Below are 18345 nucleotides of genomic sequence, written 5' to 3' on the forward strand. Positions count from 1 at the left end.
GGGAAAGGCGGCAGGCGTCGGCCTGGGGGCTGGTGTTGCGAGCGGAAGTGGCCCGACAGAGTTGGGAGCGAGTTGCGAAACAGTCCGATACAACTTAGCGAATAAACAAACAATCCCTGGACACGCCACCATTTTCTAACTCAGTGACTATTCTTCAGATTTGTCACTTCTTAGCGGAGCCACTTTCGTTATTCTCTGCGGTATCAATTTTTAAAATTTCTCATTGGGAGAACTGGGCGTTTTTTTGAAACGCTGAGAAAGAGGTAGACACTTGGAAGGGCAAGTGAGGAGGTAAACCTTATTGTGTTTCATTGTATGTTTTAAGGTTTCAGTTATGATAAGGGAAAGTCCGACACTTTAGATATTGAAATATAAAGTTATAAAACTAAAACATTTTTGTGTTGGTGCAGGGAGTATCCATGGAAGAGAATAAAGTTAAAAAATAGACCATGGATGGGGGGAGGGGATTTAGTGGGTGATAAAGCTAGTGTTTAAAATTAGTGGGGAAGTGATCTACTTAATAAGTGATGAGTGGGACCAAAGAGCCATGTAAATGGTAGTGAGCTGAATCTTCTACTTCACTGTTTACACCAAAAGAAGTTCCAAGTTAGTCACAAATGTAAGCTTCAAAAATACGATTGGGAATTCCCTGGCGGTCCAGTCGTTAGCACTACAAGCTTTCATTGCTGAGGGCCCCAGTTCAGTCCCTGATAGGGGAACTAAAAATCCCACAAGCCGTGTGGCAACAAAACAAAACAAAACAATGGTTAAAGGTACTATTTGAAAGCATGAGTGAATATTTTTTGTAATTTTGAAGTAGAGAAGGGCTGTCTAAGCATGACATGAAAATCAGAAGTAAAAAGGAAAATATTGACTTTTACTCCTTAGAAATTAAAACTTTCTGAATTTCCCTGTCCTTTCACTGGTCAAGACTCCGCACTCTCAATGCAGGGGGCATGGGTTTGCTCCCTGGTTGGGGAAGATTCTGCATGTTGGTGTGGTGTGGCCAAGAATGAAAATGAAATTAAAACTTTGTGGGGGTACTCTTTTACCCCCTTCTGATGTCTATGTCAGAAGCTTTCTCTGTCTCCTTTATACTTTAATAAAACTTTATTACACAAAAGCTCCGAGCGATCAAGCCTCGTCTCTGGCCCCAGATTGAATTCTTCTCCGGAGGCCAAGGATCCTGGCATCTGCGTCATTCAGCAACAAACTTTGATCGTGGGGGCTCGTCTGGGATTCTTCAGGACAAGGTAAGGATGCTTGGAGCTCTAGTTCTTTGTTCTCCTAGCGAACACATTTTCTGCTGTACTTTACTAACTCTTATTTATTGGAGGGTATGTAACTCTATTGCTAACACTAGCAAGCGGGTACTCTTTCTTCCCCCTTCTGATGTCTATGTCAGAAGCTTTCTCTATCTCCTTTATACTTTAATACAACTTTATTACACACACACACACACAAACTTTGTGAACTATCAAAGACAGTGTAAAAAAATTGTGAAAAGAAAATGTGGAAATTAGTTGTGCCTCATTAGAAAGAAGATAAATTTCTTTGATATACAGAACTCTATTCAATCAATAAAAAATACCCATGGGCCAGTAATGAAATGGGCAAATAATATGAAAAAGCTCACAGAAAAACAAATGGTTGATTAAAAAAATTAAAAGATATTTCATTTTACTAGTAATAGTGGAAAAAAACTGAAGTCAGGCAGCTTTCCTCACTTAAGAGATTGGTAAAGGCTGAACTAAATGATAACATCATGTATTGATGAGCATATGGGGAACTCTATGTACTCTATGTATAAACTAGTACAATCTTTTTGGAGGACAATTTGGGAATGCCTTTCAAAAATTTAAATGTTCGTATTCTTTGATTCATTAAATTTCTTTCTAGGAATTTTCCTAATAGATAATACAAGTGATCAAATACAGATGTACAATAAACTTACGGCTAAATTTCCTTCAGTAAATAGGGATTGTTTAGATAAATTAGGGTATTATTCATTCAGCAGAATACTGTGCATGCTCAGTAGCACAGTTGTGTCTGACTCTCTGCAGCCCCATGCAACCATTAAAAAGAATGGAATAACTTGCTTTTTCCTTGGTTCCTTTGGCTACTTTGAGAATGGTCTGAAGAAGGGTAAGAGTAGAAGCAGGGAGACCAGCTGGGAGGTTTTGCATGAATTGAGGCAAGAGATGTTTCTCAGTTAAATAAGAAAAGTCATAGGCAGTAAACATAAGTCCGTCTGTATGAAAAATAACGTGATATATAATATGACATATGTTATAGGAAATGATATACAGCAAGCAGTGTCTTTCACTGAACAACGGGACAGAGATTTTTACTTAATACAAATTTGTACTGTTGGATTTTTTTGACAATAAGCCTATAATTCATTTACAGCAAAATTAAACTTTTACAGAAAGATAATATAACAATACAGGAAGTTAGGGCAGTAGTGTCATAGAATTACCCATAATCTCACCACACTCTAAGTTTTATGTTTTGCAATATGATGTTTCTTCCCTGTGTATTTTATTTTTGTTGTAGTCACTCATTTAATTTTTTTTAAACTTTTTATTTTGTGTTGGGATATAGCTGATAAGAAATTTGTGATAGTTTCAGGTGAACAGCTAAGGGACTCGGCAGTACATATACATGTGTCCATTCTCCCCCAAATGCGTCTCCCATCCAGGCTGCCACATAGGATTGAGCAGAGTTCCCTGTGCTATACCGTGGGTCCTTGTTGGTCATCCATTTTAAACATAGCAGTGTGTGCATGTCCGTCCCAGCTTGTTGACTGCCGCTTCCCCGCCCACCCCCGTCCTTTCCCCAGCAGCCATAGATTCCTTCTCTAAGTCTGTGCCACTGTGCATTTTAACAAAGTTAAGTGAAGTGAAAGTGGAGTTGCTCAGTCAAGTCCAACTCTGTGCGACCCCATGGGCTGTAGCCTACCAGGCTCCTCCGTCCATGGGATTCTCCAGGCAAGAGTACTGGAGTGGGGTGCCATTGCCTTCTCCAATTTTAACAAAGCTGTATTTGTATTTGTGATCTATGAGCAATTTTTGTATCCTGCTTTTAAAATCTACTGTTACATAATAAGTATTTTCCCTTGTTGCTACACAGATTTTGTAATTGTCACTCTCATGACTGTGTTACCTGAGTGCTACCTTAATGTGTTTATTTGTTGTGTTGCTTCCAGTTTTGCTGGTTACAATAATGCTGCAGTGAAAAGGTGACTACTTCCTAATGCTAGAACCTTACCACTGAGATCACTGAATTTGGCTATTTCATGTCTCTTGATTAACATTAGCAATTGTTTTCCAAAGTGGTTTCATATACTTATATTCTACTTCCAGTAATGTTTGAGAGAGCCTATTTCAAGATGCCCTGGCCAGGGGTAGCTATCATATATCAATTGTTGAAGAACAAGGGCAAAAAAAAAAAATGGCACTTCCTTGTTCTTTTCATCAACATCATTGGTAATGTGTAGATATTGGCTCTTTTGTGAAACTTGTTTGTGTCCTTTGTGCATTTGTCTACTAGGTTCTTAATAACTAAGGTATTTTCCAGATGTGCAGATGTTTCACGTTTTTATGAAGTCAAATCAGCTTTTTTTCTGGATGATTTACATTGCTTAGAAAGCTGTTTCCACTTTCAGAAGTGACTCTCTTAGTATTTTAAATGTGTATGCCCTACTATAATTAGCATCAGACATAATATGTGGGACTAGGTTGCTTTTCTCCTGGTATTGCTAACCAGAGATGGTCTTTACAATCCTTATTCCTTGGATCTTTCAGCATGAAACTCCCTCTAGAGGAGTTGAGTGGAATCATCCCCAAAGGATTCCCAAGTAAGGCTGGCGTGATTGATTCATAAGTGCGTGAAAGTGTTAGTCGCTAATCTGTGTCTGACTCTTTGTGACCCCTGGACTGTAGCCCACCAGGCTCCTCTGTCCATGGAATTCTCCAGGCGAGGATACTGGAGTGGGTTGCCATTTCCTTTCTCCTGGGGATCTGTCTTCCCAACCCAGGGATCGAACCTGGGACTCCCATGTTGCAGGTGGACTCTACCATCTGAGCCACCAGAGGCCGAATCATAGTTGTATTCAATACTTCTTCCTGTGTGGCTGCCACTAACACCATCTCAGAAAGATGTAGATACGTAAAGGGCTTCTAGAGAGGGAGGGCTTCTAGAGATTACAGCTGTGGGTTTGGAGGTCTATCTTTGTCATTTACCAACCCGGACCTTGGCAAGTTACCTTGTTTTCTTATTTGTAAAATGAGAATAATTGGGAATTCCCTGGTGGTCTGATAGTTAGTTAGAACTCTGCATTTCCACTGCAGGGAGCAGAGGTTCCATTCCTGGTTGGGGAACTAAGATCCTGCATGCTGTGCAGTGTGGCCAAAAAAAAAAAAAACTTAAACGAGAATGATAGTGTATGTCACATAGGGACATAGGGTAGTGATGTGATGATTAAATGAGCTAATAATATGAAGCATAAAGAGCAACATCCAGCACATAGTAAACTGTCTGCTCTGCTGTTTGGACAATACGTGACAATCAGTAGGTGTAGTACCTGAGGAACTGAATATTCAAAAACATACCATAAGTCATCAATTCAACAAATATTTATTGAAGACCTACTATGTGCCAGTCGCTCGTCTAGGTCTGGGAGGATACACTGGTGAACTATTCTAATAGTTTATATTCTTGAAAAGAGATCTGGACAATAAACATATAAACAAATGAGTATGGTGACTTCAGATAATGACAGGTGTTACGGGTTGAATTGTTTACCCAGAAGATATTGAAATTGGAAGATATTGAAGTCCTAAGCCCCAGTACCTGTGAATGTGACCTTATTTGGAAACAGGATCTTCGCAGATGATCAAGTTATTGAGATCATTAGGTCATTAATCCAGTATGACTGGTTGTCCTTAAAAAAGGGGGGTGTCAAAGTGGACACAGAGATGGACATAAACAGAGGGAGGACAGTGAAGAGGCACAGGGAGAAGATGGTTGTCTCCAAGCCAAGGAATAGTTGAGACTCGCAAGAGCACCCATGTGACTTTTGTGGACATGAATTTAAAATAAGACCAGTCATCAGTGATCACTGATTCATAAGCACCCAGGAATAAACAGTTTGTTAAATACAGTGGTGCCCTCAGCAATTGTTCACTGAATAAATAAACAAATGAGTGCCTATTACTTAAAACATTTGGATAAAGGAGAAGGAAAAGCAATAAAAAAGGAATGTGTACCTCTCATGGGGCTTCCCTGGTGGCTCAGGCAGTAAGGAATCTGCCTGCAGTGTAGGAGACCTGGGTTCCATCCCTGAGTCAGGAAGATCCCCTGGAGAAGGGAATGGTTACCCACTTCACTATTCTTGCCTGGAGGATTCCATGGACAGAGGGGCCTGACAGGCTATAGTCCATGGGGTTACAAAGTCAGACACCACTAAGCGACTAACATTCTACTTGAAGAAAACAAAACACAATTATTTGAGAACAAAGCCATATTTCAATAAGCATAAACACATTAAGCTTCTAAGCTGAAGTTATTAATTCTGAAAGAAATGCAGGGTAATGGCTCACTTAAAATATGATGTAGTTAATTTGAGAAAGCATTCCTGAAGTTAAATTCCAGATCAGAGTTCAAAAGTTACTAGGAACAAGTGTTAACAGAAAGGAGAGGTAAAAAGGGGAAAACTGTTAGATGTTAATAAGCAAGATGGTGGGATTTCCCTGGTGGGCCAGTGGTTAAGAATCTGCCTTGATGTGTAGCACATGGAACTCCTGCTCAATGTTATGTGGCAGCCTGAGTGGGAGGGGGTTTGTGGGAGAAGGGATATGTGTATATGTATTGCTGAGTCCCTTCACTGTTCACCTGAAATTGGCGCAAGGAATCTGCCTTGCAATGCAGGGGACTTGGATTTGATTCCTGGTCGGGGAACTAAGATCCCGCATTCCTCAGAGCAACTAAGCGTCCCCAACTAAAGTGACTAGAGCGTCTTTGCACCGAAATGAAAGATCCTGCATACTACAGTGAAGATCCCACATGCCACAACTAAGACCGGACACAGCCAAATAAATAAGGTATTAAAAAATAAGCAAGAATGGTAGTATGGGCCATGTTGTATGTGGTCTTGAATAAGTGGAAAAGGACTTTGAGTCTGAAAGTGGGGATGAGAATAATAATATCGTTTAAGGAGTAACCTCTTCATGCTAAGCATGAACAGTTAACTTATCTGATAGTGGCTACTATTTATCAAGTGCCTGCCTGCTTCCATAACAAACCTACTAAATTACATACTATTTATTAATAACAAAATTACATTTTACAAATGAGGGAATTGAGACTCAACATTTCAATAATTTACCCAAGATATGACAGTTAGGAAGGACTGATGCTGAAGCTGAAACTCCAATACTTTGGCCACCTGATGTGAAGAGCCCACTCATTGGAAAAGACCCTGATGCTGGGAAAGATTGAGGACAGGAGGAGAAGTGGGCAACAGAGGATGAAATGGTTGGATGGCATCACTGACTCAATGGACATGAGTTTCAGCAAACTCCAGAAGATAGTGAAAGACAGGGAAGCCTGGCATGCTGCAGTCCATGGAGTCTCAGAGAGTCAAACAAGACTGAACGACTGAACAACAACAAAGGAGCTGAGGCTCCTGATTTGAAGGCAAATTTCTCTGATTCCGACACGACTGAAGCGACTTAGCAGCAGCAGCGGCGGCATTCTGGGGAGAAGGCAGTGGCAACCCACTCCAGTACTCTTGCCTGGAAAATCCCACGGACGGAGGAGCCTGGTAGGCTGCAGTCCATGGGGTCGTAAAGAGGCGGACACGACTGAGCGACTTCACTTTTTTTCTCTGATTCCAAAGACCACAGTCAGTCACCTTTCATTAAACTGTGTATTCCCATCATCTCCCTTGCCCTTCCCCCCCCTCCCCATCTCCCTTGCTCTTCCCCCCACCCCCATCTCCCTTGCTTTTAACACAGAGGTGTGGTCAGGATAAAATGTAAATCAGATAACCTGCCTTTGCACTTAATCCAAATTGTTTCCTAACAACTCTCCCCACCCCACTTCCACCCCCAGGTTACTAACTAGTCTTTCAGTTTCTTCAACTGGGACATCTCTGGTGGTCCAGTGGATAGTACTCCATGCTTCCACTGCAGGGGACCCAGGTTTGATCTCTGATCCCAGGAAAGATCCAGCATGCCACGAAGTGCAGCCAAAAAAAATGAAATGAAAAATAAATGGGCTTAAATTTTTTTTCAACTAGACCACATCTTTCCTTCCCCAGAGCATTTGCCTGTGCTGCACCCATACCTTTGAAGGCTCTTCCTCTCACTCTTTTCAAGCTAACCCCTTTACATCCTTTAGATTTGAGCTTAATTATCACTTCATCTGAGAGGCCTTTCTTGGCCATTTTATCCAAAATCAGATCAGATCAGTCGCTCAGTTGTGTCCGACTCTTTGCGACCCCATGAATCGCAGCACACCAGGCCTCCCTGTCCATCACCAACTCCCAGAGTTCACTCAGACTCACATCCATCGAGTCAGTGATGCCATCCAGCCATCTCATGCTCTGTCGTCCCCTTCTCTTCTTGCCCCAAATCCCTCCCAGCATCAGAGTCTTTTCCAATGAGTCAACTCTTCGCATGAGCTGGCCAAAGTACTGGAGTTTCAGCTTTAGCATCATTCCTTCCAAAGAAATCCCAGGGCTGATCTCCTTCAGAATGGACTGGTTGGATCTCCTTGCAGTCCAAGGGACTCTCAAGAGTCTTCTCCAACACCACAGTTCAAAAGCATTCTTCAGCGCTCAGCCTTCTTCACAGTCCAACTCTCACATCCATACATGACCACAGGAAAAACCATAGCCTTGACTAGATGGACCTTTGTTGGCAAAGTAATGTCTCTGCTTTTGAATATGCTATCTAGGTTGGTCATAACTTTCCTTCCAAGGAGTAAGCATCTTTTTATTTCATGGCTGCAGTCACCATCTGTAGTGATTTTGGAGCCCCCAAAAATAAAGTCTGACACTGTTTCCACTGTTTCCCCATCTATTTCCCATGAAGTGATGGGACCGGATGCCATGATCTTCGTTTTCTGAGTGTTGAGCTTTAAGCCAACTTTTTCACCCTCCTCTTTCACTTTCATCAAGAGGCTTTTTAGTTCCTCTTCACTTTCTGCCATAAGGGTGGTGTCATCTGCATATCTGAGGTTATTGATATTTCTCCCGGCAATCTTGATTCCAGCTTGTGTTTCTTCCAGTCCAGCGTTTCTCATGATGTACTCTGCATATAAGTTAAATAAACCCGGTGACAATATACAGCCTTGACGTACTCCTTTTCCTATTTGGAACCAGTCTGTTGTTCCATGTCCAGTTCTAACTGTTGCTTCCTGACCTGCATACAGATTTCTCAAGAGGCAGATCAGGTGGTCTGGTATTCCCATCTCTTTCAGAATTTCCCACAGTCTATTGTGATCCACACAAAGGCTTTGGCATAGTCAATAAAGCAGAAATAGATGTTTTTCTGGAACTCTCTTGCTTTTCCATGATCCAGCGGGTGTTGGCAATTTGATCTCTGGTTCCTCTGCCTTTTCTAAAACCAGCTTGAACATCAGGAAGTTCACGGTTCACATATTGCTGAAGCCTGGCTTGGAGAATTTTGAGCATTACTTTACTAGCGTGTGAGATGAGTGCAATTGTGCAGCAGTTGGAGCATTCTTTGGCATTGCCTTTCTTTGGGATTGGAATGAAAACTGACCTTTTCCAGTCCTGTGGCCACTGCTGAGTTTTCCAAATTTGCTGGCATATTGAGTGCAGCACTTTCACAGCATCATCTTTCAGGATTTGGAATAGCTCAACTGCAATTCCATCACTTCCACTAGCTTTGTTCATAGTGATGCTTTCCAAGGCCCACTTGACTTCACATTCCAGGATGTCTGGCTCTAGGTCAGTGATCACACCATCGTGATTATTTGGGTCGTGAAGATCTTTTTTGTACAGTTCTTCTGTATATTCTTGCCATCTCTTCTTAATATCTTCTGCTTCTGTTAGGTCCATACCATTTCTGTCCTTTATCGAGCCTATCTTTGCATGAAATGTTCCTTTGGTATCTCTGATTTTCTTGAAGAGATCTCTAGTCTTTCCCATTCTGTTGTTTTCCTCTATTTCTTTGCATTGATCACTGAAGAAGGCTTTTTTATCTTCTTGCTATTCTTTGGAACTCTGCATTCAGATGTTTATATCTTTCCTTTTCTCCTTTGCTTTTCGCTTCTCTTCTTTTCACAGCTATTTGTAAGGCCTCCCCAGACAGCCATTTTGCTTTTTTGCATTTCTTTTCCATGGGGATGGTCTTGATCCCTGTCTCCTGTACAATGTCACGAACCTCATTCCATAGTTCATCAGGCACTCTTATCTTATCAGATCTAGGTCCTTAAATCTATTTCTCACTTCCACTGTATAATCATAAGGGATTTGATTTAGGTCATACCTGAATGGTCTAGTCACCAGATGGTCAACACCAAAATCAGACTGATTATATTCTTTGCAGCCAAAGATGGAGAAACTCTATACAGTCAGCAAAAACAAGACCAGGAGCTGACTGTGGCTCAGACCATGAACTCCTTATTGCCAAATTTAGACTTATCCAAAATAGACCCCTGGTATTCTCTATGTCAGCCATATCCCCCCTAGCATTTATCAGATCTTGCAATTATGTTGTCAGTTTACTTTCTGATCTCTTTCCCCAGTATTAAGTCTATTAAGTCCCATTAGACCAGTGAACTTGAGTTTTGTTTACCTCTGATTTCTCAGAACTGTGCTGTTCTGGAAGCCACTAAACACATAAGGTTACTGAGTACTGCAAACCTGGCTCCTCTGAATTGAGGTGTGCAAGTAAGCGTAAGATTCATACTGAATTTCAAAGACTTGCTATGAGAAAAGAATGTACAAGATCACATTGGTTTTTTTATATTGGTTACACGATGAAATATTTGGATAAATGGTTAAATATATGATTAAAATGAACTTCACCGGTTTTACTTTTTAAGGTGGTTATCAAAAGACGTTTAACTTTTATAAGTGACTCACATTATTTCTAGCCTCTACACTGCTGTCCCAGAGCCTAGTCCACTTTAGGGTGAAATAACCAACGTTAAGAGAGACCTTATGAATGGGTGAGTTAAGAGTTATAGTCTCTGCCTTTTATGGGGAAAATGGATACAGCACTGCCCTAAAAGTTAGGAGATCTGAGTTCTGGTCTTGGATTTTCTGGAATCACCGTGTAGCCTCGACAAGCACTACCCGACTCTGGGCATCAGTTTGCCCATCCATCAGGCAGTTGGTCTCTGAGATCTGGAAGTGTATGAGAATAAGTGGCTAAGTGGCAGAGAAAAGTGGGGAAGCCTGGTGCAAGAGGATTTCTGTTAGGTTCCAGTCTCACGCTATAGCTTCGGCCAAGAGTAGGAGGCAGTGCGCATAACACACTAGACGCCCAGAACCCAGCACTGGGACTGCCAGCTTCCTCGGGCCGACGTCACTGGAGCGCGACGGCATCGTCGGTCGGGTCCCCGCTCGAGACGGGGCAGCGGCTCAGAAGGTCCCTTCCGTGAAGGCGAGTGCCGGGCAAACAGAGAGGCAGACAATCCCTGAGTCTCTTTGAGGCTCAGATCTCACTAAATCCTCTCCACCATCCTCCCTCTCATTTCACCCGTATGCGGTACAAGAACTGGGAGGTAAGAGCCGAGAGCCAAGCTCCCAAAGCGGAACCTCAGCGCGGCTGCGCAGAGCACGTGCGCATCCTCGCTGGACTCCCGGCGATTGGCTGTGACGCAACTTCCGGTGTGAGCGGCGAAAGCCGGGAGGGCGAGCGAGAGAGGGAGCAGGCAGCAGGGACAGGCAGCAGGCGGGCTGGCTGACCGACGGCACGAAGGGAGGGAGCAAGTGATCAGTGAGTGACCCAGCAAGGGAGGCCGCGTCCTGAAAGCAGCCGAGATTCTCCCTTCCTTCTGACCCCCTCCCCGGAGCCCACAGCGCCTCCGGTTTCCAGCGGAGCGGACACGGCCCGGCCCGGCCATGGCCTCGTTGCTGAAGGTGGATCAGGAAGTGAAGCTCAAGGTAGCGGCACCGGCCCCGGCCGCCTTACCCCTCGCTTCGATCCCCGAGCTGTCTGACCGGCTTCCCACTCCCCGTGGCGTCTTTGTCTCCCAGGGGACACCGGCCCTGAGCTTCCGCTCGGCTCAGCCCAGCCCCCCACCCCCGGGGACGGCATCGGGGGAGAGGATAATATGGGGTGGCCTAATGTACCCTGTCTAATAGGGAAGACCTTCGCGGACACGTGGTGGACTTAGTGCTTTAGGCTAGTGACAGCGTAAAGCCGCCCAGCCCAGCAACGTCCCCGCTCCATACGCTGCTACTGCCCCTGCCCTTGGCGTCAGGCTTGCCTCGTATCGTAGGCCAGGTTTGGATGGGGGTTGACAACGTTTGTGAGCTCACACCTCCCCCATCTGCTTGTCTTTTGTCTGCTCTCAAAGTCAGACAGCTTCAGACTGGGAGGGAGGGAGGGAAGACAGGTGGGTGCTGCCCTCAAGCCCCGCTTCCCTCAAGCCCCGCTTCCCTCTCCTGAGATGGAGAAATGGATCCTCAAAAAAATAAAGTATTTGCAGTCTGGGGGCCTCTCAGCTTCTCATTACAATTATAAGGTGAGGGAAAGACATTTGGATTTGGGCTTACCCAACCTGCCTATACTTATGTTGCCAGCTGCTGATTTGCTCTTACTGAATTGCTTTCTTTGTTAATTTTAGGTTGATTCTTTCAGGGAGCGGATCACAAGTGAGGTGAGTGAAATAAGTAGGAGAGTGAATGTTGGTTAATAGTTGGGAGTTCCCCAGAGAAGAGATATCTATAGAGACAGGACTTCCCACAGGTACTAATTCGGTTGTATTTTCCCTCATCTTCAGGCAGAAGACTTGGTGGCAAATTTTTTCCCAAAGAAGTTGTTAGAACTTGATAGTTTTTTGAAGGTGAGAGACGCTTTTCTTTTCCTCAGATTCCCCAACTTTCTTGGCCAAGGTCCTTCTGTCCAGTGGGACAGATGAGGTGTTGATTCTGTTTTGTTGTGTACCCTAACGCACTCTGATTTCTTGCCTTTTGAATGAAATACTTCTTTGTTCATCTTGAAAAGACTAATGTTTTTGGGGGTGGGCGTCTCTCTTTCAGGAACCAATCCTAAACATCCATGACCTAACTCAGATCCACTCAGACATGAATCTCCCAGTCCCTGACCCCATTCTTCTCACCAACAGCCATGATGGACTGGATGGTGTAAGTGTCCTATATTTTTCTTTGTGTTTCGAAGCAGTAGGGGTTCTCTGTTCTCTATTTCCTGGTCAGTTGAAACATATTGAGAGGAGACAGTGGGCTTTTTATCTGAAAATGAGGATTCTTAAGACATTATGACTCCAGAGCACCTCCTTTAGATCCTGATTTTCATCTGTAGCATGAGGTGAATGTGTTAATGCTACTCTGTTAGAGTGAGTTTGAAATAGGACAGATAGCTATAGGTTCCCGCAAGTGATCTGGTCTCTCCCCATGACTCTAGGCCGGACTTTTCTTCTCATGTAACTACAGTCCTAGCCTTTGTGTGTCTTTGGCACCTAGTCGTTACCAGTTACATGTCCACATTCTGTTATAACACTGATGACACTGTCTTGCTCTTTGTCTGTATCACTGTCTCACTGATAGAACTTGCAGTTCTGAAACTATCTTAATTATCTTTGTATCCCCAGCATCTAGCATTGTTCCCAGCACATAGCAGTTGCTAAATACGTTTGTTGAGTGAATATTGTGTGTTTTTATGGAATTGGCAGATTTGCACATATTCCCTTAATTATCCTAACTCTGCATTCAGTGGTTCGTTTTTCCTGTTGTTTGTAGTATTCTCCCTCCTCTAATTGCTTATTTATTTATTTATATTTGGCCACAGCATGCTCCTTTTGTGGGATCTTATTTCCCCAACCAGGGATCGAACCTGGGCCTCTGGCAGTGAAAGTGCCGAGTCCTAACCCCTAGACCACCAGGGAATTCCCCCTAATTGCTTCCTTTGTTTATACTTCTTGAAAGGTTGGTTTTCCCAGCAGAGTTTAAGTTGCATTTTGGCAAGAATCTTATCTTAAAGGCTTGTATGTGCTTAATAAATTGTGCATAACTTAAGACAACCTGTCCTAAGGAAGGGATTAAACTTGCTTGAAGGGTAACTTATGATGGGGATGGGGATGTCCAGCAGGCTATTTCCCATCTCTTTGTATCCTTAGCCTACTTACAAGAAGCGAAGATTGGATGAATGTGAAGAGGCCTTCCAGGGTAAGAGCTGCCTTTACCGTCTCCCACCCCAGTCCTTCCCGGCAGATGCAGAATGTGTTCTCCTGGCCAGGAAGCAGGATCTGATTTTATTTCCCAGAGTTCACGTTCCCATGTCCTCTAAGCATTGTCGTTCTTTAGCACTCTAAACCTAATTTTCCAATTAACAGGGAGGGTTTGTCTTAGCGTGGACTGTCAAGGGAGACAGGTTGAAGAGGACAACACATCACAGATTTTTCACAGAAATGCCAGTTCCGTGTTAGTTTTTCCTCTTCAATAATAGTTGATATGTTAAGTCTATAGAGCAGGGGTCCTCAATCATGGTACTGGTCTATGGCCACACAGCAGGGGGTGAGCAATAGGCAAGCTAGCAAACCTTCATCTGTATTTACAGCTGCTTTCCATTGCTCGCATTACCACCTGAGCTCTGCCTCCTCTCAGATCAGTGGAGGCATTAAAATCTCTGAAGAGTGCAAACCCTACTGTGAAAGAGGGATCTGGGTTGCCTACTCCTTATGAGAATCATCCGGAAACTATGCTTCCTGAGCTCTCACAAATCCATGGGAAAAATGGAGCATATTTAAATTTCCTTATTCAGACTTTTGGAATACTCTAGACTTGTTGTTTAGTCTGTTAATCCATGTGTTCTCTTTTTTATTCTGTTGGGGGCGTCAGGTTGTGGATAGGGTTATGCCAGATAAAAGGCCAAGGTCATAGCATTTCACGGGGCTGGGAAAGAGAGAGAGAGAGACCTGGAATGCTATGTCCTGCCCTTCCACACCAATAATTTAATCTTCCTCACATCCCTGCCAGGAACCAAGGTGTTTGTGATGCCCAATGGGATGCTAAAAAGCAACCAGCAGCTGGTGGACATTATTGAGAAAGTGAAGCCTGAGATCCGGCTGCTGATTGAGAAATGCAACACGGTGAGGCAGGGGCTAGTGACCTGTGGGCTGACCCCAGATAACCTGGCTTGAACTGTGCTAGATGATGGATGTGCTCGATGATGGGGCTGGGGGCGTGGAGGTGATGTGGCAGCTGGCAGACTAGGTGTCTTGGCTCCTGTGCTCCTGGCCTGTGGCCCCAACAGCATGAATTGTGTACTTCATGGCTTTAGGAGAAAGGGCTGAGGTCCTCTTAACGCGTATTTTGATCCCCTCACCCTCCAGGTCAAAATGTGGGTACAACTCCTGATTCCTAGGATAGAAGATGGCAACAACTTTGGGGTGTCCATTCAGGTAAGGCACCTGCAATAGAAACTGGAGAGGAAGGTGTGGGAGTATTCTCACTTCCTCTGTGTTTCTGTTTTCCTTTCCTTTTTGTTCTGCCGTGGGATGACATGGAAGTGACTTTTGACTCATTTGCTTTTTTCAGGAGGAAACAGTTGCAGAACTAAGAACTGTTGAGAGTGAAGCTGCATCTTATCTGGACCAGATTTCTAGGTAGGGCTGCTGGCGTGTGGCCCAGGAATTGGGGGCTGGTGAGGTGGTGAACACCGTCTGGGGTCTCCTGCAGCTTCCTCCTCTTCTCTCTCCTTTCAGATATTATATTACAAGAGCCAAATTGGTTTCTAAAATAGCTAAATATCCCCATGTGGTAAGTGAGGGTTTTTTGGGCTGAGGGTGGAAGTGGTAGGACAGGGAGGAGTGACTATTCCTAGGAGGAGCTGTGTGGGTGACAGTCAGGCCTTGGGAACAAGACTTTTCTCTGTCCCCCACCAGGAAGACTATCGTCGCACCGTGACAGAGATTGACGAGAAAGAATATATCAGCCTTCGGCTCATCATATCAGAGCTAAGGAATCAATATGTAAGTTACCTTGGACCCTGCCCACAGTTGTTCTAGCTTTTAGTTCTGGTGGCTATTTTCTTCCCACTCTCTGGGGGTTGAGTTGGGGGTTGGAGGTAAAATGAATGGAACAAATTCTGCCCATCAACTGAGTGTTGAAAGCCCCATGAGGTCATTGAAGGTGTCTAGGTGCTTCTCTCCCTTCTTTCTACCTGGATGGGAAAGGGCGCAGTATAGTCTTGGGGTGAAGATGTGGGTGTTAGCGTCAGGCATAGATTTAGAACTAATTCTACCTGTAATATGGGGCCTTGGGCAAGTTTAACCTCAAACTGCAGTTTCTTTATCTAACACATTAAAGGACCTAGTGTAATTCCTGTATGTTAAGTGCTTCATAAATGTTATTTATTAGACTCTTGGACGCTGGGATATCCCCAGCTGTGTCCGGGGTATGAGAGAGGTAGAAGGGCAGCCACCCTGAATTCAGATTCTAGTGAGATTTGGATCATGTGAGTGATTGGGAGTGGGGGGTTTGTGGGGGTGTCTCATTTTCCTAGTGAGGTAGGGGTTGAATAGACACATGATTCCCTGATCCCTCTCCTCCCAGGTCACTCTACATGACATGATCCTGAAAAATATTGAGAAGATCAAAAGGCCCCGGAGCAGCAATGCAGAGACACTGTACTGAGGCCGGGGCCAGGGTCAGGGGACTCTGTGAGTCTGGCTCAAGACCGACATTGCCTTGGTTTGTTACATGACTATCGTGATGGGGAAACTGGCTGGAAATAGTAATCACACCTCTCTCTGTTTTTAGTTAGAGTCTAATGAAACTCTCATGTAGTTCTGTGACGTGTTTACCTCTTTTTTCAGGCCTCAGGAACTCTTCTATTTCCTTCTCTAATACCCCCTGCCCCACCCCGTCCTAATTTCTGGAGAACTCCAGGTTTGTGTGTGCAGGATGCTGGCACAAGAATACTTGTGTTTTCTCTCCCCGGCTCCCTCCTGTGTCTTGGGCTTTGTGTTTCTTCCTTTTGATGATGAGTTGGTTAGAAGCTGAGGGAACTGGAAGGAAAGTGCTCGGTGTTTTTAGGAACTGGGGCGGGAGGGAGGGGACCAAGTCCTCTCTTCCGGAAGGAAGGTTAGTGTCCCTTGCCACTGTGGGACGTTGGAGCCTCCCCGCCACAGTTGCCCTGGTGATGACTGAGGGTTTCCCGTCTACATACATTGTACCTTGAACATGATCATGACAAGAAACACCTTAGACCTTCTTCTGCCAAGCCCCTAGCTCCTTCAGATGTTTTTATAACTAGGATTTTCACATACACATATGTGTGTGATATATATACACATACATGCAGCACACACATGCCTTGCTGCTGTTACTTGATGCCCTCCCCTCCCCCCTGCCCTGCCCACCAGTAAACCCTGTCTCTCTCACCTTTTCTCTCTCTCTCTCACACACACACACTGTTTAGAAGGTGATAGGTGTCTTAGTCCTCTTCCACCAGGGCCCATTGTCTCCTGATATTGTAGCCTTTTGGGTGCCTGAGGCTGTGAGTTGGAGGAGAGCTGAGAGATGAGAAGCAGAGGGAGTGGGGAAGGCCCCTTCCTCTGTGACTTGGGTCCCTTTGGGCGTTTTTGCAAAGGCTTGTCCTCTGACCCCTGGTTGCCTCTTCCCAGGCCAGTTGTAAGTTGGGGTAAGGGTGTCTGCAGCTGTGAGGCCAGATGCTGCTGCTGCTACTAGGCTTTCCCTTTGGGAAAAATGTTTTCTTATTTGTAGTATTGTGCTTCCCGGGAAAGTGTTCACTTGTGTGTATATGTGTGTGCATGCACACACATGCATGTACATGGTGTGTGTATGTGGAAATCTGCCAAGCAAGTCAAAACCATAGAAGAGTTGCCTCTTATCTCTCAAATCTTCCAGAGATACCACTTGTTACAACTTTTGTGTTAACCCTCATCAACCCCTACTTTTTTATTCTGCCACTCCTGGAGAGTCTGTTGGTGGCTCTCTTTCCTTCTCTCAGTGTCTGTTTCTGATTTTTATCCTTGCCCCTTCCCCGCCCCATCTCTGTCTTCCAACCTCCAATCATATTTCCATCTGAGCGCATCATTTTGGTCTCCCGTTATGCTACAGAGGAGGAGTTCGGATGCTGTCTTCCCATGAATAGTACTCGGTAACAAACCAATTGCATTTTAGTTGGGCAGTGCCCCTACTCACCTCCAGACCCCTTCCAGCTAAAACCCTTCCCCCCTCCCGTCCTGTGTTTCTCAGTTTCCCGTTTTGTCTGTTGGATTGTCCAGTACCCCTCCTCCTCCCTCTACTGCCCTTGGATCGTAATGTAAAATTCTTTTACCATGTCAAGAAATTATTAAAAATACAGGTACTTTGACCTCTTTCTAAAGCTGCAGACGCTGATGCGATGCTCTGGTGGCCTGGGGCATACTCACACTTAGGTGTGTGCACATTGGGACACCCACCTCCATATATACCTCCAGTCACTCTATTGGGTGTCTTTACTCCAATTGAGCTGCCTCTTTTCTCTGAAATAATGAAAAGACTGAGGCTTCTGCCTACCAAGGGGCAAGAGTGGGTCCTTCATTTGTGTGCAGTCTGAAATGCAAGTTGAAAGAAAGTGAAAGTCAGACATGCCCTGTGAGGCTCCTCTGTCCATGAAATTCTCCAGGCAAGAATACTGGGTGGGTAGCCATTCCCTTCTTCAGGGGATCTTCCTGACCCAGGATCTACCCCAGTCCCCTGCATTGCAGGCAGATTGTGTCCCGTCTGAGCCACCAGATAACTCTTCTCAAACCTAACTTGCCTTCTACACTGAAAAGATCCCAGCTCCTTCCTTCCTTCTCCAGTAATACCCTGAACTGTCAGTAGAGGGTGCTGTAGTTCCATGTGTGGGGAATCACCTGGCTCAAGACATACCCCACCCCATCGTTTTCTTTATACAATACTTCTCTCTGAATAATGTCTTAAGTTTCTTGAGGATATGCCAGGGACTCCTGGTTTTGGCTTTCAAATGACTTGGAGGGCTGTCTGGGATCTTAGCTCCCTCTGAAATAAAAGTTTCCTTAACTTCCACCTTGCAGAGTAGCGTACTGCTGTCCATTGATCTGGGATCCATCGTCTTTACAAAAAAAAGACTTAAGGTCTTGAATGGTGGA

General features: G+C 44.5%; 1 protein-coding gene and 1 non-coding gene across 4 annotated transcripts; one reads left to right on the forward strand and one right to left on the reverse strand.

Moving 5' to 3' along the window:
• Nucleotides 1-109: 109 nt before the first annotated feature.
• Nucleotides 110-18262, forward strand: PSME3 (proteasome activator subunit 3). 3 transcript variants are annotated; one of them, XM_027516952.1, is made up of 12 exons: nucleotides 110-291; nucleotides 1125-1253; nucleotides 11833-11865; nucleotides 11989-12051; nucleotides 12248-12352; nucleotides 13342-13390; nucleotides 14201-14313; nucleotides 14557-14625; nucleotides 14762-14829; nucleotides 14929-14983; nucleotides 15109-15195; nucleotides 15779-18262. In XM_027516952.1, the coding sequence occupies exons 5-12, from the start codon at nucleotides 12293-12295 to the stop codon at nucleotides 15857-15859; spliced, it is 582 nt and encodes a 193-aa protein (XP_027372753.1). In that variant the 5' UTR covers nucleotides 110-291; nucleotides 1125-1253; nucleotides 11833-11865; nucleotides 11989-12051; nucleotides 12248-12292; the 3' UTR covers nucleotides 15860-18262. The 3 variants fall into 3 exon arrangements, with proteins under 3 accessions (XP_027372753.1, XP_027372752.1, XP_027372751.1); XM_027516951.1 differs by lacking the exons at nucleotides 110-291; nucleotides 1125-1253 and adding an exon at nucleotides 10573-11146; XM_027516950.1 differs by lacking the exons at nucleotides 110-291; nucleotides 1125-1253 and adding an exon at nucleotides 10601-11730.
• TRNAE-UUC lies at nucleotides 13038-13110 on the reverse strand. Its single transcript has one exon. It is a non-coding gene; the product is annotated as a tRNA-Glu (tRNA).
• Nucleotides 18263-18345: the final 83 nt, after the last annotated feature.

This window comes from Bos indicus x Bos taurus, chromosome 19, assembly GCF_003369695.1.
Source record: "Bos indicus x Bos taurus breed Angus x Brahman F1 hybrid chromosome 19, Bos_hybrid_MaternalHap_v2.0, whole genome shotgun sequence".
NCBI classification, from domain to species: Eukaryota; Metazoa; Chordata; class Mammalia; order Artiodactyla; family Bovidae; genus Bos; species Bos indicus x Bos taurus.

Excerpts from the sequence above, each read along its gene's own strand:
- PSME3 (XM_027516950.1), top strand. The coding sequence starts at position 11,656 with ATGGAGAAATGGATCCTCAAAAAAATAAAGTATTTGCAGTCTGGGGGC. Across the intron at positions 12,052-12,247 it reads AACTTGATAGTTTTTTGAAG|GAACCAATCCTAAACATCCA; the intron begins GTGAGAGACGCT and ends TCTCTCTTTCAG. Across the intron at positions 12,353-13,341 it reads GCCATGATGGACTGGATGGT|CCTACTTACAAGAAGCGAAG; the intron begins GTAAGTGTCCTA and ends TTGTATCCTTAG.